General features: G+C 39.5%; 1 protein-coding gene across 3 annotated transcripts in view; it reads right to left on the reverse strand.

Annotated features, from left to right (window-relative positions):
* The window catches only part of LOC100837501, a 47,233-nt gene continuing 25,700 nt past the window's right edge, over positions 1-21,533 (reverse strand). Inside the window, exons 33-65 of one of the 3 annotated variants that reach the window (XM_010237130.3) lie at positions 20,656-20,931; positions 19,873-20,490; positions 19,510-19,728; positions 16,085-16,188; positions 15,688-15,983; positions 15,480-15,564; positions 12,765-13,073; positions 12,233-12,619; positions 11,825-12,143; positions 11,584-11,742; positions 11,318-11,481; positions 11,029-11,209; positions 10,674-10,943; positions 10,397-10,594; positions 10,111-10,165; positions 9,290-9,420; positions 8,647-9,156; positions 7,675-8,493; positions 7,470-7,546; positions 5,838-6,297; positions 5,660-5,746; positions 4,283-4,438; positions 4,022-4,206; positions 3,413-3,946; positions 3,142-3,319; positions 2,788-2,930; positions 2,578-2,704; positions 2,230-2,451; positions 1,782-2,138; positions 1,529-1,687; positions 1,173-1,454; positions 588-799; positions 1-279 (exon numbers count right to left, since the gene is read on the reverse strand). In XM_010237130.3, coding sequence (XP_010235432.1) covers positions 716-799; positions 1,173-1,454; positions 1,529-1,687; positions 1,782-2,138; positions 2,230-2,451; positions 2,578-2,704; positions 2,788-2,930; positions 3,142-3,319; positions 3,413-3,946; positions 4,022-4,206; positions 4,283-4,438; positions 5,660-5,746; positions 5,838-6,297; positions 7,470-7,546; positions 7,675-8,493; positions 8,647-9,156; positions 9,290-9,420; positions 10,111-10,165; positions 10,397-10,594; positions 10,674-10,943; positions 11,029-11,209; positions 11,318-11,481; positions 11,584-11,742; positions 11,825-12,143; positions 12,233-12,619; positions 12,765-13,073; positions 15,480-15,564; positions 15,688-15,983; positions 16,085-16,188; positions 19,510-19,728; positions 19,873-20,490; positions 20,656-20,931 — 8,151 coding nt within the window. In that variant the 3' untranslated portion in view covers positions 1-279; positions 588-715. Of the gene's footprint in view, positions 512-587; positions 800-1,172; positions 1,455-1,528; positions 1,688-1,781; positions 2,139-2,229; positions 2,452-2,577; positions 2,705-2,787; positions 2,931-3,141; positions 3,320-3,412; positions 3,947-4,021; positions 4,207-4,282; positions 4,439-5,659; positions 5,747-5,837; positions 6,298-7,469; positions 7,547-7,674; positions 8,494-8,646; positions 9,157-9,289; positions 9,421-10,110; positions 10,166-10,396; positions 10,595-10,673; positions 10,944-11,028; positions 11,210-11,317; positions 11,482-11,583; positions 11,743-11,824; positions 12,144-12,232; positions 12,620-12,764; positions 13,074-15,479; positions 15,565-15,687; positions 15,984-16,084; positions 16,189-19,509; positions 19,729-19,872; positions 20,491-20,655; positions 20,932-21,533 lie in introns of all 3 variants that reach the window. The other 2 variants (XM_024462018.1, XM_024462019.1) reach the window with 2 other exon arrangements.

Genomic DNA, 21,533 nt, shown 5'->3' on the forward strand with positions numbered 1-21,533 from the left:
TGGGGAAAAGTACGACGAAAAATATATGTCACCGCTCGGATATAACCCGATCTTTTGTCTCATTGTAACAAATTTGTACTACTTTACATAGGAGGAATCTTTCACTACGAGCAACTACTTTGTAGTATTTCCATCACAAAATGCCTGAATTCCCTGAAAAACCTATGTACATGTATGGCGACGAGAGTCACCACCGGTGTATCATGATGCCCTAACATATCCCTATAAACAAGTTGCCTTCTCTCGATGGAAATACCCAAGCTGCAAGCCTACCAATGCCTGTAAAAAAAATAAGGCAGTATGGATCATATCTGATGGCGTGCCAATCCAACTGAAGTCACAAATTTGGTGCCAGTTGTCAGCGAAGATGTTTTTCAGAACTCAAGCTGCAACTTCATTATAATTTCAGGTTTGAAGATTCCAATCTCTCTCAAGTTCATTAGAGAGAAGCAAGGGGTCCACAAAGCCAATTCCACATTTAGTATCTTACAAAAAATTATAATGCTGTTTCCTTGAAAACAAAATATAAACTGTAAATCAATATTGATGAGCATGACACACGATCTGCGTAACAAAGGAATCCATACCTTTGATTTACCGGGATATTGATTGTTGTGCTCAAACACAACCCTATAATCATCCACAAGCTTGTATTTTCTTCTGGATTATGGTAAGTATTCCTAATTCCTGTTGACCTTTCCATGAACAATATCATCTAAGCAAATGATAAATCTTGAACAGTGCGACGATTAGTATTGCGAGGGGCATATGGCCTTGGTACCTTCCATCTCAGTAATTCCTGATGATTGTTGACAGAGGTCGTTCAGATAAAACATGTCGTTTAGCTGAACATGTTGATATATGTAGAAACAAAAAGAACAAAAGCAAGCTTGGGATTGTAGAAACTTGTAATATATTAAAATTTAGTCTCCATCGAACTAAATTATACTCCCTCCGATCCATAATAAGTCTCAAATTTTGTACTTAGTACAAAGTTGTACCAGACTTGAGACACTTATGGATCGGAGGGAGTGATAGGTAATGTTCAAATAACTCCACTCTGTGCAAAGTTTAGAACATCAAGTTTAGCCATTTTCTATTTTGGTCTGGAAGTAGGCATGCCGTGTTATTATGTGTAGAAGTATGTCGTTCCTATTAAAGAGTTTGTGTACCTTTACTGCATTCGGGCCATATGCTTTATAAGCGTTGTCAATTGAAGAGTAAACGATAGTCGCTTGATCAGACCCACGATTACACTTGACCAAACGAACAACTTCCCTTGAACTCGCAGGCTTAGCTTTCAAGTACAAAATAAGTTTTGAAGGCAAGGATCCAGGAGCATCTTTTTTTCCATGAGTAATCTCCACAGTGGCGAGATCATCCCATAATACATCCCAGATTACTGAGCATGGATCCTTTGCAGGACTGAACTTTCTCTGGGTCATCATCGGTACCTGAAACCAAACATGTCATGAAACTGAACTAAAAAAGTGATAACCAATTAATCATGGTGTAAATTTTCTCTTACCTGAAGTAATAATACTCTTCTGTGTGTAACTAAAAGAATTTTTCCCTTGGGAAGTATGAAATGGTCCTCATAAGCATCAGTAGATGCATACTTTCCTCGGACTTTAAAAAGGTCAACTTGGCCAAGAAATGTGCCAGATTCAGCTAACTGCAAGATAGCCTTCGTAACAAAAATAACATGGGATTAATATTACCATTCAGAAAAGAAAGAAAATTCAAGTATATAGGTACCCATTTTAGAGAGGACTAATTACCTGGCCACCTGCTTTATACTCGTCATAAGGATAGATCAAGCTATCACCACCAATTGCTCGGGGGAGACGCCTACGCAGCAATTGCTCCTCGGCCATTATCGCTGATGATATTTTCATTTTTACAGCATTTGCACCTTCGGTGGTTTTTGACAGGAGATCAAGAACTCCACTCACTGGCTGAGCAGCTGCACCAATTAACCCTTTTCCAACTCCCTGCACAAACCCCTCAACACCAGAAGATTTCGCACCCTCGATGGGCTTCGTCAATATGCCTGTGACACCTCTGAAGATGCCCTTTGCAAGAGCCCCACCTCCATCTCGTATGACATCACCAAAGTCTTCCACTCCTTTGCTATCCTGGAGAAACATAGCAACAACATTTCATTTTAGTTACAACTAGTACTATTCCAATACATGGATGGGAACATAGAAACAAACATAAATGGACCTGTCTCATCCGGCCCTGAATGAATTTCTTGTCCATGGACAGTGCTGCTATACCCTTGCTCATGTTACTCAAAGCACTACTGGCGTTGCCAAGAATGTCAACACCAGAAAGTAGTTGAAGAGGTTGGCTAAGAAGATCTTTTTGGATGTTGGACATAGCAGAGCTCATTAGTGCACTTTGTCGCATGCACAATTCCTCTCGGTACCTTTGAGCTATACGCACCTTCATGTTTGAGAAAATTACATCAGTAAAGAAAAGAGTTGTATTTGTAAAGCTGGAGATAGAAGCACAATTATAATAAGTAGTACGAAAGATGATTATAATACACAAATTTTAAACATGCCCTACCGGCATGTGCTCCATGTTCCCCAGTGCAGTCATCAAGGATGACCAGAAACCAAGAACTCCTCTTGGCCTTTGGGTTGGAGACATTGCCATTGATACTCTAAATCGGATCTCAGAGATATTCAGAAGCCTGCAAGGGAAGATTCAGTACTAATAACAAGGACATAAATTGAGAAAGGAAAAAGAAATGATAAGAAGCGATTTATTGCATACCCTATTTTCATTACAGGATCAACTGAAACAGCTGAAGGCTGAGAGCTAGATATCCTATCAATCTTTAGGTGTTGAACCATCTCATGGAGGCGCCAAATAATCGGTTCATGGATGTTAACAAAAAACACACAGTTCTCAGGAACCTGCACATTGCGTAATTGTTATTGAAAAGAAATTTAAAGACCCGAGTATACAACAGGGCAACTGTCAAGAGAGCAGCAGTCAAGATCAAATAGAAAAATCTTCCTCAGTTCAGCACTAGACATGTAAATCTCTTGGCAGCACAAGCTATGCTATTAAAATAGAGAAGCCTGCAAAAGTAACTCGAATAGCTGTGTGAATACATCAGCTCACCTGCACACCAATATATGGATAAACACAAAAATCTAGAGAATTTTTTGTCTGCATCGTCATGGAAAACTTGAGCACATGGTCTGATTGATTGTCCGTCTTTTGGGGACAAAAGAGGACAGGCATTGAAACAAAAGGTAATTGATTGTCCACTTGTATCCAGTGCATTCGCATTTTAAACCTACCATTAAAAGAGCGGAGAAATTTGAGCACAAGGGAGAGAAAAAACAGCAGTGAGAAAGTAACAAAGCAAACAACCGATAGTAAATTATACCTATTGATTCCAGAACCCATTCCAGATGAGTAGGCAAGTAATAATTGCTGCACTGAGAGGTAAAGAACTTCCTCAGGCATATGGTCAATTATGGAAATGCCTAGCTCAGTTAGTTCCAAAGTAACATGAAATTCACTATCCAGATCTTGAGATGACTGCCCACAGTCAACCTCTGATGGCTGAAATATCGGTGATAATAGCCTTTCAGTTGTCTGTCCACGCGCTCTATTATCTGGCATCCAATCACTAATTTGAGTAACATGCAATTTTCCCTCCTTGATAACAGTGATGCCCAAGGCCTTCTTAAGCCCACTAGAGGTAGCTAGTGGCTGGTGATCCATGATGACATCAATGTCATATGTCATGGAGCTTGTAGGGTCAGCCCCATCAACCAATACTTCTAACAGACGCCTTCTGCCAAGATCCTCCCAGAAGAAGGAAGCTGATGAGTTCGGACATAGACTACGCCATGAATAATCATCACCACCAACTTGTCGAAACCGTACAGGCAAGAACATGGAGCGATTCTCTAACCTGTGTACATTATTTATAATTTGTTTATTAACTGTATGAAATATTGACATAGATTAGACAAGAAGTAAGCTGTACCTGTACGGGCTGGACCGGCAAGCAAGTTGAAAGACAACTTCATAACGTGAACTTTTTGTTCCACTTCTAACATTTACCCTCACAAAAGTTTGATCATTTCCTGTAATACTGTTCATGAGCACGCACATAACTCCATTAGCATCAATGCTAAACGGTGTACTCCATTTGTATCCCTCCATACGTAACTGCAAGCATACAAAATGAAGGAAGTCAAGAAACTGAACACATCACAAAGCAAAAGACAGCAGTTCAAAGTCTGACCTTCAAAAGTTCGTTTCCAAATTCTGAACGCCATTGGAACACTTTTGGAGGATCAGTTGGACGTAAATGCTCCTCCACCTCACTATGATACTCAGATAAAATAATACTTGTCCCGATTCTATTGATAAAAAGTGCACGTGGAAGAAAATTCACTACCTGCATTACCAGAACATTTTTCCGATTTGTTTATTGCAATCATACAATAACATAATATGTGAGAGAAAAAGTATACGGTGATATACATTTGGTACACATACAACAATTCCTCGAAGCAAACTTTCAAACAGAATCAATGAAGTCATAGCAAACTTTCAAACTTTCAAACAGAATCAATTTAGTGCAAACTAAAACCACGACAAGTATTTAGGAACGGAGGGAGTAAGAGTTAACTAATCCATCAGGAATTCCAAGAAATTGCAGAAATTATTGAAGAGAACCAACAAAAATAAAGTAAAGAAAATGGTTTACTCGAGAATCTATATATGAAGTGTAAGTGTAACAGCATGAGGGGGTGTTCGGGATAGCTTACTAGTGGAAGTTCATCCCAAACACCCTAACTCCACTTTTCTTTTTTGTTTTGATGTGGGATGGAACAAATTGCAACATGCAACATATTTTGTAATGCTACACCAAGGTTCAAGTTCTTGTGATGAATCAACTTCACGTATGAGTAAATGTTGATATGTGTAGTACTTTTGAATGGCTGCAACTTTGATACAAAATTTCCTTGCTCGATTGGTAACAATCTTATTTGCAAACCATGCACATAACATTCTTAGACACTTGTCTGTAAGACAAGGTGGAGCGGAGCTCTCCGAAACAAACCTGAAGTACACTATGCAGGTTAATTCGACCAAATCCTTAAACCAACACAGTCAGCTTTGTCTTACAAACCCTTGATGTGAATTCATTTAGTGAAGTCAACAAGAAAATTCACCTTGTTAATTAATCAAGAACAACTGTTTATTATGGCCGGTATAAATCAGGATACCTATTTATTGCCTTGAAGTTGTATATTTACCATTATATATTGAGCTAAAGGTTCTTACTCCATATCACTAACCAATGCTGCCCATCGCACATGAATAGATAGATTCTATGAAAAAGAGAGACACATGACTATATGACTGAGAGTGAACTTTCAGAGTCAGCCTTTTATTCTTGTAGTCAAAATGAGTCAAAATGCTCATCACAACCTTTGTTTCTAATTTCTTACAGAGATATAATGAATCAGGAGAAAGAGAATTAACAAAATGACAAGAGAACTTGCTGGCATCAAACAAATTCTACAAGACACAATATAAACGCTGTACAGCAATTAAGATGCATGACAGCATGAAGTACAACGTCCAGAAGATAACACATGAAAATTCAAACCTTTGTTCTATCTGAAGCCATCTTCAGTTGAACTGAGAACCAGTAATATGATCCATCAGAAGAAAATACTTTGACGTCGACGTGCTCCTGCACCATGTACGTGACACCAAATCAATGTAGTAGTGCTTCAAGACCCACATGCAAAATAAAACGTGTGTAATAATATCGCATTGTATACCTTGTTCTCAAGCTCAAAGAGAGACACTCCAATACTGTACTGTTTGCAACTGCCAACAGCCGCACAAATTGCAACCCTTGCCGGGCTAAAATTGTTCTCCCGAGACTCGCGCATATTTGTTGAGCGGTTCACATAATCCTGTGGTGAAAGCATCACATAGTTTGTACCACAATCTTCAATGACTTCCAATATTTGCATTCTCTGTGATATACTGCCTCTTCTGGCAAGAGATTTAGAAGAATATCTGAGGGAAAATTTTGAAGATTTAGCCGCTCTGCTCAATGAGTCTGGTCTACTAAGTGATTCTGCATCTGCATTTTCTGCCGGTTCCACTTCTACAATACGATAAGACAGTGGAATTGAAGAATTGTTTTTTATCCAATATGGAGCAAATAATCTCAGTGTCTTTGGTGCAGCATCACTTGCTCCCAGGTCATGTTCAACACTAACTCGCAATCTCCTAATTTCAGACACAAGTAAAATTATTAGAAATGATAAAGAATGAACTCTCCAATTGTTGTGCATATGAAAGCATAAAACGCTATCAAGTATTGCCAACTTAGCTACCTCAAATTATAGTAGTCCACAAGGAAACAAACTGGCTGTAGACAGTTCCACTGAAAGTACTTCAATTATTGCCTATGAATTGTCCAATTATAATAAGTTGCTAAATAAAGATCGATCTTTACCACAGAGCTCTACTCAAAATTATTTTTTCTTTTACAACTATTATCCATGTATGTGCATCATAATTTTACACATTCTAATAATCTGCGTTCCAAATATTCAAATCAAGACCATTCTAATAATCTGCGTTTCATGCACTGAACCAGTTCACCCAAAAGCTCAAGCTCATGGGGGAAGGAGCGCAATCCACTTATACTTCATGTGTGGCTCCCTCGGGCCTAAATGTGGACCGAAAGTGGTCTGCAATTTAATTGCGCCAGCCAGGTCTCGAACTCGAGACCTGATACACTGAACCAGTTCACCCAAAAGCTCAAGCTGAAGGGGAAAGGAGGGCAAAGCACTTGTACTTGAACAGGCTGTAATATGATTGTAAGAACCGTGATTCTATGTTTCTCACATCGACACACTATGTATATATATGGATCTGCTATTGCTTAACCATGCGTTGGATGACAAGAATTTACTAAAATAGAAGCCTAAATTGATTATAATCACTTGTAAGGAAAACAATGTTAGACTCAAAAGAAATTCAGATTTGCCAGAAGGGCCTAGTAAAACTTAAATTGGTCAAAACGTTCATTCTAATTTGAATTTTCACTTCTGCGTACAAGTATGGAAGTTCCTCTGGGACTGCGCGTGAGGGATTTTGAGTCTACTTCTACATACTTTTGCTATTTCAGTGAAACGGAATTAGATCCCAAGACATGAGGTGCAAAATAGTACACCAGCCCTGCTAGGACAACTTCCAGTTTTTGTATTCATGGTGCTTGAAGTTCACTTTATCAATCAAATCAAAACATAAAATTTAAAAAGGTTATTTCGACGAAACTTAACATGTTCTTTATGGGATCTGAAACAAGATAACTTGCAACGATCACTTGCCACGAAAATACTTCCAGAGGGTTACAAAATTAACCAACTAAAAATGTATAAAAGCTTTCAAACCTCTGGCTTCGTTTCTGAACCATCCAGAAAGAAGAAACGTGTTCCAAGGAGAGCAAGTCCATTATTAATACAGCATCCTATAAGGAATGAGAAATGGATAAGTCATTTTAATCTCACAAGTAATGTAAACATGCGAGTGGTGGTGTCACATAGATGAGTAACCCCTTCGGTCCAATAGATGTTCCACGAAATATAGACGCATTACCTTTTCTAAAATCCAGCCATTCTGAAGAAACAACGTGAGGTAAATTGATTTTCGAATATCTGCTGAATAGATGAATGCGCTTCCACCGGATGGGACAATACCATGCTGCCTTTCAACCATATTACCTTCAGCTGATTTCTCCCAAATAGAATACTCAGCTTCATACGGAAGCTTATTTTCAAGTCTAAGAATTGAATTGAAGGAAAACTTCCAGTCGTAAACAGGTACATTCAAGTCTGTATGAACAATGGAAGCATCAACTCCAACACTAAGCCAGAAATATTGTTTAATACCGGCAGGAGGGGAGCAGTATGAAAGCACATCTTTTTTCTCAAGCTCCGCTAGTCTAAGAACAGAACTCCTTGAGGGGACAGATGATTGTTTCAAGGTGCTTTGCCTAGAAAGTGCAGATTGCTGCTGCTGTTGCTTAGGTAGGCTGCCATAACCTAGCGAAAGAACCTGACTCCAACTGTATGATTCATCTGATTTTACAGAAAATGGACGAACTTGCAAACACAAATCCATATCCTTAATCATTGCTGTCCAAGGCAACGACGTAGATGAATGAGGCTCAACAATAGCAATTATTTTCCTAGGTATTTCCACACGTTGTTCTTGTAACGGCTGCCTTGAACGTACCCAACGCCTTCGCCTAACAAAGTCATGTGGTGATTTGGAGGATCTCCAGGAGGATGGCCAGTTTAAGTTTTGAAAATCAGCAGCATATGCCCACCCATCGCTATCCACGAAAGTAGATTTTTCAATTTTCCATGGAGACGTCCACTTCCAATCAGGTGGAAGACGAGGTTCAAAAAATGCCTTCATAACAAGTTGCACATTTTGTTGTTAGAAGCTAATAACTTATGTTATAATAATTATTTTTTGCATCATCTAAACAAAAGATAATAACAAAGTCTATTCTATGAATAAAGAAAGGCTCATTTTATTGGTCAACTAAACGAAAGAAATTACCTTAGATGAGTAAGAGCAGTCCCTCGTGCTCCATTGCCCTAAATCAACTCCATGATCACCAGAGTGGTTACTTGTCCACCCTGAAATTGGTCGGTACCACTGGTTTTCAAATACTTCATCAATGGTGTTGGTGGAACTAGTTGACCCAGCATTTAACACAGAGCTATTAAGCTCGTTTACTGGACATACAGAAACTTCAAGTTTTATGTCAGAATCATTAGCAATAACTGCGAGAGCCCTCAAAGTTGCATGTTTTTTTCCATTCCTCATGGTGATCTCAAATGCAAAGTGGTTACTATTAAGTGCTTTTGGGATGATTGACAGTGGTAGAACTGCAGTAAAACTTTCCCATGGACCATCTGGGGTAAGCCCTATCCAGAAACTACTCTCTGCATTGCTTATGCTCTCTTTCCAGCTCTGTAAGTTTGATTGAGTCGGTCGTTCTATGTAACAACTTGAAAGTACTAAAGCACCACAGCCTTTCTTGTCTCCCTCATTAAGTACTGTGCCCTACAAGATGTAAAATATGCTCAAGTTGTCCGTAAGTCAGGATATGAAATTAAAAGTAGAATTAAGTATTGTGCTCTACAAGATGTAACATTGTCCAAATAGCTCAGCAAGTTCTAGAAAACGGAAGCACTACCTTCCTTGTAAGGGGACATGTCAATACTCGCTTGATGTCAGCAGCTTGCTGAAGGATTCTGATAGAAGCAGCCCGTTTTAATGTTGTTGTGCCCCGTCCAATAGGTATTGACAACGAACCAAGCACTTCACCTTACAAATGAAAGAATAATGTTAATCAAATCCCAAACATTTAAATTGGCTGACAGTTTGTCAAAATTATTATGTGAAAAAGAGCCTTAAAACTGTCGCATGTTTAGCAAATGAGATATTTTGCACCTTCTAGAACAGAAATGTTTAGGAAACAACCAGAGTGATGGTTATGGAGGACTTCTGTACCATTTTTTCTAATCAAATATCATAGACCATTTTAGATGATATACTTAAAAAATTGAAGCATTAATACAGAGTAGATAAAAAATTGAAAGATAGGGAAACCATCGCATGCCAACAATAGCTATCCACAAGCCACTACTGCATACAAATAAATTGGAAATAAAAGAGGATGAAGCTTAGGAATCTCCTATACCTGTAACTCTCTTTTTTTATGCAATTCCAAAGATATAGTACAAAAGTTCTCATGGTCAGGTAAGATTTAGATCTATCAGCTTATTAGATATAAGATATAGTAGTCAAAACCACTAGTTTTGACAAAAAATAGGCATGTCAAAAAAAAAAAAAAATTGAAAGACAGCAAATTGGAACCATTATTTTACAGCCATGAGTAACCAACAATAAGAAACACATAATGATTTTATACAGTAGATGGGAATTGAAAGGAAGTACAAAGAAAACCAAGAGAAAACTATTAAATGTGATAAAAAATAATAGCTGCAAAATTACCTTTACCAGCCTTTGATGCAAGATTAGTTACCTCAATCTCTAAATTAGCCGATGCCTGAAAAGCCCATATTATACAATTTAATGCAATCATACTAACACGATCAACCCAAAAAAAAAAGATAAGAAAATACATCAAACGAGATATATTAAGCCTCAACTGTGCCTACAAGGAGCTATTGGATTCATTTGCAGTCCACTTAAAAATAAACAAATTATTAATTTTCACAAGAGCTGGTCATTGCAAACAAATTTAGATATAGAACTCTATGACCAAATTGAAACTCACCTGTTCTGGAACTTCAAATATAAAATGTTCGTTCCACTTGGCATGATGTGTCTGTAAGTCAGTTTTCAGTGGTTTTACACATCTTGTTCGGGCACTCTGTGGGAACGCCTTGTACTGATCAGAAGTTTGACTTCCTATGAGCAAGCGCAAAGCACAGAAGTAGCTATGGTCATTGCCATCATCTACGATAGGCAGGCCCTACCATGCAAAAAAAAAAACTGTGAGAGTCATATAAAGAAGTTGCCTTCACAAAGCATAACACAAGTATGAGTGTTACCTTGGACTCAAAGATCTGTATGACAACATAATATCTTGCCTCCGTGGAATTGGACAATACATTTAGTTTATCAGAAAACCTCGGAGGTGGCATCGACAATGAGATGTGATTCTCATGCTGTAACAGCTCAATAGTGTTTTCATTATCTTCTAGTTTCTTAAGATAAACATCACATCCTAACTTGTTCTCAAAAACTACCCTCTGGAAATCATCTTCATCCAATGCAGAACAAGACAAATCATCAGCTATTTTCAAATTTTCAACAGTGTCCTGCAAAATAGGCAGAGAGAATATCAATCATTGCAAGTATACGGAAAGCACGCAGGAGTGAAGTAGTTGAATGATAAGATGAAACCTCATTTCTGATTGAAGACCGTGTTTCAATATCAATTTGTCTTCTCCATGAAATTAAAGTTTCGATAAGCAAATCAAGATTTGCAGAACTCAAGTTGGCATTTAACGGACTTGTTGCAGCAACACGAATCCTCTTACCGACTTTGGAAGGAGGTTGTTCACTGGTATCATACGTTTCCAACCTTTCATAAGGATTGAACAATAATAAGTTGGTGCCACAAAATTTGCAGAAGAGAACGATATAATTTTTCAGGTAGATGGAAATAAGAAAACAGTTAAGCAGAACTAACTTGAATATCCCATCAAATGGCTCAACCAAGGGCTCCCACGCTTCCAAGTGTCTATTGAATGTGGATGCAGCAATTGAACAGATCAAAACAGCATTAATGGTCTCAAATCTTCCATGTGTTGCAAGATTGATACTTGCAATTGTTGTGTCGAAAATTGGTGTGACCTAAAATATTTGGAAATTACTTAACTAGAAAATAGAAGCATTTTAACAGTTGGCATCTTTCAGAGTCCAGAAAAGGAAACATAATCTAGCATGCCTACACACCATTCCGCAGGAGCTGTCGAGGATGCTGATTGACAAAGATCCCAGCTTCAATTCAGCTGTAATATTTTCGGGTGCCTTTGGCTTAGCATGATCTGCAATACTGTATGCTAATCGTGCTGAGGGTTTTTTCAGATCAGGCCGTGCTAGGAACGTACATGCCTAAAACATCAGAGAGAGTTGGATTCCTACAAACATGAGCTGAAATAATGTTAAAGGAAATAATACAAGTGTAAAGGATAACCTGATTTCCAACTTTCCAAATGCTCCAGCAGCTAGGTCCCTTTGAGCTAGAAGACCTGGAGATAGGGTCCTCCGAGATATTCGCTTGGTTCACCAGACCCAATTTAGGACAGCAAATGGAATCCTTGCTTGGCATTTCATCTGTTTTTGTCAGAACACAACCAAGAGAAACATATCCAGGAGGCGCCACTGGATACCAAAAGAATATTTCATCAAAGCCTTTTCTGTCAATTTGGGCTACTTTCGTAAACTGTACGGGCCTTTCAGAAACTATCTTGTTGTCACACTTAAAAAGAATGCCAAGAGTAGGTGGTTCAAGCCTGAAAGAAGTATGGAGCATGTGAATTATGTATAAGAAAGAATAATACTGCTCTTTCAAATTTACATGTATATATAAAGGAACCATTACCCTTCAGTTATACAGTCACCAACTGAAGCAAACCCAAAACGAGGTAATGGCCGCCATATTGAAAATGGCCTTCTTGTATCTCCACCTTTATCCCACCATATTCTTTCGAAATGCGGAGTAGACGTGCAATAGCTACTTGGTCTTGACAAAGTTCTAACAGCATCCCACCCGGAAGTACTCTTACGATGAGTTAACCGATCAGCTGGCTGGTCACCCTGAACAGAAGAATCTGCATTCAGATCCTTAACGATATAGCAGTTTGGATTCCTTAGCAGAACATGATGCAAATCAAGAGCTTCCATTCTTGTGGGTTGGGTCGCTGAACTGTGTGCATGGAATGTGGCAATCACATTGTCCACACGCCAGATGCTAAATCCAGAAAGTATTCTGCAGAAAGTAAATAGAAAGCAAGAACGGATCACACCTTTGTTGGTCTTTCAATTAAATCCTAAGTAAATACTGAATACTCTTTCTAGGAAGATAGATGGAGAACAAATGATCAAACTACATAAGGCATGCCAAATGTCCTTACCCAGGAGCAGGCGAGAGAGTGTGCATACAATCTGAAAATGCTGCAGAAGTTACTAGATCAGAACGAAGGCAGTACACAGCTTGATTTGAAGGTGGCTGCCTTCCACTATTTACCACACAGCCTAGAGCTAAGTATCCAGGTGGTGGCACAGGAACCCAGATAGAACAATCATTTTCCTCAGTTGACTTCTTTGAATCAGCTAACCCTACAGATCCAGGCAATGTATGTACAAGACTAAATCCAAGAGGTTTCCGCACACGGCCATAGGTGTTGCTTACAGCAACAACAACCTGAGAAGGTGGCACAGACCTGACATGGAAAAGTCACACACGACACATTAGCCTAAGAAGGATTATGATCAAAGTTAATGAGTGTTAAAAACGGGTGAAAATACAAGGGGGGAAATTAGCAACCAGAAACAGCTAGTTGCCCAAAAGAAAGTTAACATGAATGTATGTAAAGAATACTTATTTTCACAGAAGAGCCCAAAAGAAAGTTAACATGAATCTATGTACAGAATACTTCTTTTCACCGAAGAGGAAGTCCATTGCATCTTTTTTTAATTTAGTTATTAAATGTAAAAAGGTACCACAGTTAGAGTGTCCAGACAGTATGTGTGAATAATCAAATCAAATGAAACCATTTAAAAAAGTAGCCACAATGATTAAAGTGGAAACAAAAAGTAAAATACAGTCAGCAACCAGGTTTTTAATATTTATTGCTGCACTATAATGTTATATTGACCAATAGTCTCATTTCTAACTTATGTGATGGTTTGTATGGAATTTACATATCAAATACATTGTGGTTTACATCAAACATGTCACAAGAGATAATTTGCAACAAACTACTTCTACAGTTTGCAAAACTGACTCTAATTTCATTCAAAACCAGCACAATGTCCATGCGTTGCAACCGATTTTTAAGAAAATCACAATACATGTTTTAAAACCATCTATATCCACCCTCATTCAAACTGTTATAACAAGAGGTGGACAGACCGTTCGCCACTGATTGACATGTTTATATACTTAATGTGAAGCATCTTTATCTTTACTAATATAAAAATCAAGTTAGTAAACATTTATTTCTGGTGGAGATCAGCTATCCGCTACACCCCTCTCGTGTTGCGGAAAGGCACCTGGTCGTTGATCATGCTCATAGTTTGGTAGATCTGGAAGCAGTGAAACACTGCCATCTTTCACAATGTGGTGCCCAACAACAACACCCTGCTCGACATGATTAAGGTCGAGGCCAAACTATGAGCCATGTCAGGGAGGTAGATTTTGAATTTTGGATCATACTCATAATTTGATAGATCTGGAAGCAGAGAAACGCTGCCATCTTTCACAATGTGGTGCCCAACATCACCACCCTGCTCGACATGATCAAGGCCGAGGCCAGACTATGAACAGAGCCATGGAGGTGGATTTTGATCATGGTGATAGTTTGGTAGATCTGGAACGCTGCATCTTTCACAATGTGGTGCCCAACATCACCACTCTGCTTGACATGATCAAGGCCGAGGCCGAACTATGAGACGAGCCAGGGAGGTAGATCTCAGATCGCTGCTCCCGGCGGTGCTTACCACTTAGGCATGTAGAGTTGTAAATTTGGGGGTATTTGCCCTTCCTTAGGCTTGTGAAGGACTTCTATTCTATCAATGCATCAAGAATAAAATGATTTTTCTACTTTCTTTTGTTTTTTCATTTTCCTGATATTCCCCCAAAATAATCTAAATTATTTTACTTAAGCTACTGACGTAGCAAAGTGCTAAAGTGTAAACATGCTGCCAACCATCAGCCGTCTGCCAGCTTGAAACAACCTTGGATAGGGTCAATGTGATAAAGCAAAAGGATTCAACAATTCAAGGTTAAAATCAACGAGTTTCAGAGTTCAAGTCTGCAAAAGTTCAGGGTTGAAATGTGGACCATTAACCATTTTTCTTATCTATAAAACATACTTTTTCTGAAAAGCTACAGAAGAGTGAGTTGGTTTCTATGTTGGTTTAAAACATTTTTTTTTTCTGAAAATATCTCAACACAGGGAACAGATGGCTTGTAGTGGTTTCAGAGCTTAAACCTAAGTTAATGTTTCACATGGTTTTCAGTGGCCTTCTCTTGTTTTCTTTTTTCTTTTTTTGGAAGGTGCCTTCTCTTTGGACATTCTTACAATGAAACTGAACTCTATTCAAAGTTGTCATCCTTGCCAAATATTTATTTTCAAATTGGAGCTAGATACCCCAAGGCCAGTGGCTATGGTGCCTTGTTGCCCAAAATAGTGTGTTTTATAGCTGGCCAGCTCCCAGCAGACTCTTAATCCTACTTCACACCAATTCCGGAATACTGCTAGTTCTATCATAACAAATTAAATGCTCAGGACTAAAAAATTTCAACCATCAAAAAGTTTCAGGTCAATCAAATGATGTACACTAATAGTAGAAATACCCAACACGTGGGTAGAACTACATTTCTCAATGAATAAAGGATCTGAGAGGAATTATGGATCACTAGACAAGATTCGGGATGTACGACCAAACCAGACACATCCCAGTGTTGGTAACTCTAGAAAGAAACAGTCACATGGTAACTCTAGAAAGTACCAAGATTCGAGAACATAGTACACACGACTGATATGACTCTTAAAGTTTTGCTGGTACAGTACTACTAATACTTAAGGTCACCAGGGTGGTAGATCTCAAGGGGCAAAAGTTACCTTGAGGACACACAATCACCCAAGATAACATAATTTGAAGGAGCTTGAGGCCTCCAGAAGGTGAGATTGTAACCAGGAAGATCACCTACAGTATATGATGATGATCAGCAAAATTAATAGGGATACATTAACACAAAGAAACAAATAAACAGTGGAAATACAATAACACGACTTGCAACAAAAACTAGATGAACTAACACATAAGTACCTTCCGGTGACATCCAAACTCGCTTAAAGTTAGTACAAGAGACCAATGGGTTAATATTGCCAAACTGCAAAGCTGCAAGGGTTTGATTTTGTAGTTTGAGCAAGAGAGAAGCAACATTCAGAGAAAGATGGATGCATATTTCCGAAGATGTCAATATTATGTTTGTTTTCTCACTGACTGATGTATATTTCCATGAAAAGTCTACTGGCTCGAGAACAACAAGACCAGAACCAGCTTCTATTGTCAGATCTTTAACAACCGATCGAGCCCAGATGTCTTTTTCTTTTGAAGCATACCTGATTTCATGTAAGAGGTTACATGGCAAGCAGAGAAATTCATCAGAGATAAAGCCAAATAAAAACTTAATGGTTCAGTGGTACTAGAGAGGAAGACGAACATGAAACTGAAATCCATCTTGGCACGAACAAGCTTCTCAATGTGCAAGGAATCATCCATTGATAACTTTGAACTATCATAGAAGGTAAATTCCGGGGATACAACCTGAACATTCGAACGAGAGAAATATGTAACATCAGTACCACAAAAGGAGCGTGAGGTTAGAATCTATATACCCAGAACTCAATAGGTTAATGACAAACTACTGCTGTTTTGAATAAAAGAAGTGCACACACTGTATGCAAGTATCCAACAGTTTATAGTGCCTATAAATATATGTTATATAAGCTGTTTATACCAGTATGTAGTACCCCATTATAAGGGGTTTCCTACATATAATCTGTGTACAATGTACTGTATTATTGGCCTAGAGCCTCATAGGAATACAAGTTGGTAACCTAACCCTAACAGTCAGGGAAGGAAAAAACATAATGATGGTTGATCAGTTTAGAAGAGCGTTAAGGAGCGAATACGAGTGTTAATAAGTTTATAAGAGATATAAGTGCAGATAACACTCAAATTACAATTCTGATTCCACAGTGCCAGGGCCATCTCGGGCTTGTTCGTGCCTGGGATGCGTCTGGTTATGACCCTGGTTTTTTCCCTACTTCTTGCATCTGCGCCAGCCCAAAGCCAATGAAACTACAATCCCTCTCAAATCACAACACGAAGAGAAGTAAAAGGCCCAGCTACCTCAGCATCCTGTCCTCGTCTCTCCTCAGTCCCTAGTCCTATCGTGGCCACCGCTCCTCAATGGATGCATCGCTGCTGCAATCAAGCTTCTGTAATTATTAAAGCGTCGCGCCCAGAAACCATACATGAGAGAAGATGAGAAGCAGCAGAAGCCTGGTGAAATGAGAATGGAACTGTCCTGGGGGACTCTCATTGTTGCATCTAGCTTTCTTGTTTCGGAATGAAATCTATATCTTCTGTATGAGTGTGTGGCTGGGTTGATGTATTAGGGAAAGCCATGGTTCCAGACTTGTGCTTGGGAAAGCATATTTGAATAATTTACACTTTCTCATTCTCAAAGTGTTTTCTTATGTTTACGCTTTCCTCAGGCTCGGGGCACCAACCAAACACCACATCCTCATGTCTGCCTGGCCTGGCAAAAATTCTCTAGTCTCCAAGCACCATCTTTTGCCAGGCACGAACAAGCCCGAGACTACATGGTGACCAGAATCCTGCAACGTGCCATTTAATCACTGATGCGGACTGTAGGACACTTATAGTTACTGCTTGCCACACTGCACTGTGCAGGAAGGCATGGAAGAAGAGACGTTCGAAAAGCAAAAAAAAATTGGTTGGATCAATCTGGATACCGAATCCATTGCAGGACCAGCAGAAGATGAGAATAATAGTTAACTTGAGGATTACTATCTTTTTGGTTCTCGTGGGAGTCGTCTCTGTCCAAGTCACATTGAGTCGCGAAAGCAATTAGAAGAAGGAGAACACGCCAAAAAAATAAGACTGGTCCAAGATGGATTAACCAACTTTGCAAAGCACTCGGTGTCTCCCATTGGCTGCTCCGAAGGAGGTCCTGGAGGCAGCTTTCACGATGGAGTGTCAGTTCCTGCACTTCCACATCAAGTACATCGGGATCCCCCTAGCTATCCGCAAGCCATCCAGTGAGGCCTTCAAAACCCTTGTTGACACTATTACGGATTGCCTCCTGACCTGGAACGCGAGTACGCGACTCTCCACCATTGGTGCTGGTGGCGATTCCTCTCTACCAGCTCCTGTACTGGGCCTTTATGAAATGTTCAAGAAGCAGGCGGACAAGATCACAGGAGCATTCTCTGGACAGGAGAGCGGTCACACAAAGTGGCCAATGGTTGTACACCACAGATCGATGCCAAGTTCAACATCATGTGTGTCTCATAAATGCGGATTATCCTTTCACTGGTAAGCAATGTACCCATCGATAACGAGTCTAACATTGGCGGTCGGGGGGGTGCATCTACAATGTGACAGGTGTTTCATAAAAAAATGTAGCCACTGCCATGTCAATTGGGTGAAGATTTCCCACCTGCTCCGCTATGGCTGGCGTGGAATTTTCTGACAAGGCTTGGAGGCTTGGACGACGATCAACCCGCAGATCTCCTGGAGCTGAAGGATGCACAAGATCCATTGCGCTCCCAGCAGGGCCTAGACATGCAGTTCTCCAAAGATGAGCGGAAGGATGTTGGTTGGCAGCCGGACCTCTGCTCTCTTATGAGAACAGGTGGCTAAGCCATCTCAGAGCTTGGCACCGGAGGCCCTCAAGATCATCTCATCTCTCATGGTGTTCCCTCAAATGCCTCACCGTACGGAAGGTGCTCTTGGAGCAACGTTTAATCACGAACATTCGGGGGGAGGGCACTTGGGCCAGTAGCCTTGTGGCAATATATCCATCCTTGGATGGCGGTCTGCGAGGTGCGGCTCGCGCTGAACTAGACATGTTGCTATGGTGCTAGACGGTAGTTGGCCAGCACTCCTCCAAGTCGTGCTACAAAACCATCTTCCAAAGCTCCCCTCAGGTAAAGTTCTTCATCTAGGTCGCCTAGCAACGCATGCCAAGACAAGGGTTGTGGCACACCCCCACATTGTCTGCTCTGTGACCAGGCAGATGAGTTGATGAACCACCTCCTAACCAGCTGCCTCTTCTCCAGTACCTTCTGGCATGAGGTGCGCCCATCAATCCAATCTAACACCTAACCGCCCATTGCTGGAGAAACTTTCATGGAATTGCAGGCAACAGATGTAAGAGACATATAGTTGTAATGTACTAGGACTAGTTGTATTTCCTTTTGTATTTGGGGTTCCAAGTTTATCTCCTTTTGGCCTAGAACCTTGGCAATAGAACAAGTTGCAATATTTCTTCACAATAGAGAACACATGAACATTCTTTCAGAGCCCCTTCTATTTCTGGTTATTGCTTCGGTAGAATATCTTTATTATTTGCCTGCATTGTCTTATCATCTTCCTTTTCCAACATATTGGTAGGAATTTACATTAGCATGTGATACAGATTGAGATTTCCTGAGCAAGCTAACCAGCAGTCCCACAACCTACCATTCACAATATAAGTACTCCCTCCGATCCATATTAATTGTCGAAATATTACATGTATCTAGACGCTTTTTTTAGGCATAGATACATCCATATTTGAGCAAATTTTAGACAATTAATATGGATCAGAGGGACTACTAAACTTCCAACGCACTAAGAACCAACAAAGGGTATGTCGTCATCATTTAGAGATAACAGCACATATACTGCTCCAGAGTATCAGCGGTATGCACAAAATAGAGAAGTCATGACGGAAACTCCAAAAGTGTAAGACTTTAAGCAGCATTAAACTAACAGATTGACACAACTGAAAAATGGCCTAATAGTGCATGTTTGCCAAGGAATTGATATAGCTTCTTAAAGTTAGTTTCATACCTGCGCTTCAAATGTAAAATTCAACATTTGGTTTGAAGGCGTATCAGCAGCAGTCTGAAGAGCAATGATTTGCCTGTTGCGTTCTTCGCTTTGGAAACGGTTGTCTTCATCGTTGCCGGAAGAAGTTTCTAACACGGAAACCTCAACACCATCTGCAGCAGAGATTGAATAGCTGCTTCCAGTGTTCAAGTAAACACACTTCCTCAGTAATGCACCGTTCTTGTATACATACACATGATATCACGAAAAAACAGGTTAGCTTACATATCAATGGTGTGATTGGAAACTTAGGGCATCACTAAACTCCATGGTATTAAATTTAAATCAAGACAACTAAACAAAAATCGCAAGATCAGTTCCCACCTCAATTTTCACATTTTTGAACCGAAGCCTTTTGCCCCGCCCAACAATGATTATAATCCCAGAGTATAGTTGTCCCTTCTTGTCAAACTCTTCACATAATGATATGGTGCCTCCACAGCCATCATAAGTGAACTCATCAATATCATAACCGTCAACTATTAGCTGCCTCTCAGGAGAGAGTTGAATCACACTCTCTTTCTGTAAGAAAACAGGCTCACAAAGTATAATGTCATCTGACGTCATAAGAGGATCATTTTTTGGGTCTAGACTTTCCTCTCTGCCTGTAATTGTACCTAAGGAAGGCACAAAATACTCAACAACTGGAAGCAGAAAGTCCAGGACAACAAGTATGCGAGGCTGTTGGATTCGTATAACAATCGACTGGAAGGAAGGACGCCATCGGTAATCCAGTATCAGCATGGTGAGGCTAGAAACCCCAACATCTGTTGAAGGGTCCGGAGTGTTCAGCTTAGAAGTATCTGAATAAGATCCAAGCATCAGGCGCATCTCGGACTTTGTATCTGGACGGATATCACGAATTGAAAATTTAAGTAGAGACAAATATAGATCCATCTCTAACAGGGAAGTTGTCCTATAAGAAACCCATAAACCTTCCAGCTGCAGAAAAAAGAAATGATAATAGTGACCATCATATTATCGGAATAAAAAAGGAAATTATTGCCTAGAAGTCCACTTATGAATTAATCACATAAGATGAAATATTTGCAACACCAGTAATCAAGAACTACAAGAAGAATAGAACAACTTTTAAGGGATACTCACAGCAAGCTCCGCGAGAGGTGCCTCAGTATCTGTGCGGTTGTAAAGCTCTAGCAACGCATACTGAACATTCACAGTCATGATGACAACAGTACGTGAAAGTAACAAATGGTTATTCAGGTTGACTTTATCTGCAAGTAGGCGTATTGACTCTTTTGTCCGGTTTACATTTTCACGGAAACTTGGTGGAAGGTTTGGCGTTTCCGATAGATTCGTGGAAATACAGCTCGTGATGACACTGTATTCTTTATCCGACATGACAGCATGTAGTAACCCTATCTGCAGAAAGAAGAACATAGAATTACAAAAACATATAAGAAACTTTAGTTATTTTAATATTTTTATTTCTTTGACAGCAATCCAAGCTTTATTTCTTTATACACTCTGGATAGTATCCAACAGGAAACCAGGAATTACAACATGACAAATATTAGTGTTTATGCTAAGAGCTTGTCTTGCGAATAAGTGTGCTGCATTGTGGTAGACAGTTTGCAAAATATAACCCTTGATCCATCAGCTGAGTGCTGTCAGGTCATGCAGAATTCTACTGATATATTGCCTTCCATACTCTTACACTCACAAATTCACGAATGTGCAATGTTCATTCTCAGAACCACATTGTTGATATAAAGAACAAGTCAATGGATCTGTTGAGTTGTTTCTTTTATATTTCATTCTCTCGGACCCTGGGAAGACAACCTTGTTTATCATTAGTCAATTTGGCATTAAACTAATTACAAAACTATTCTAGAGATGGAAACTCCACACCTAAGCTATGCTGAGCTTTAATACAACTATTCAAATATGACAAGGGCACAAATGACTAGAGAAATGCAATAAAAGTATACGGCCATAAGTACTAAGAAACAACAAAATAAACT

The sequence above is a fragment of the Brachypodium distachyon genome, chromosome 3, assembly GCF_000005505.3.
Source record: "Brachypodium distachyon strain Bd21 chromosome 3, Brachypodium_distachyon_v3.0, whole genome shotgun sequence".
Classification (NCBI taxonomy): Eukaryota; Viridiplantae; Streptophyta; class Magnoliopsida; order Poales; family Poaceae; genus Brachypodium; species Brachypodium distachyon.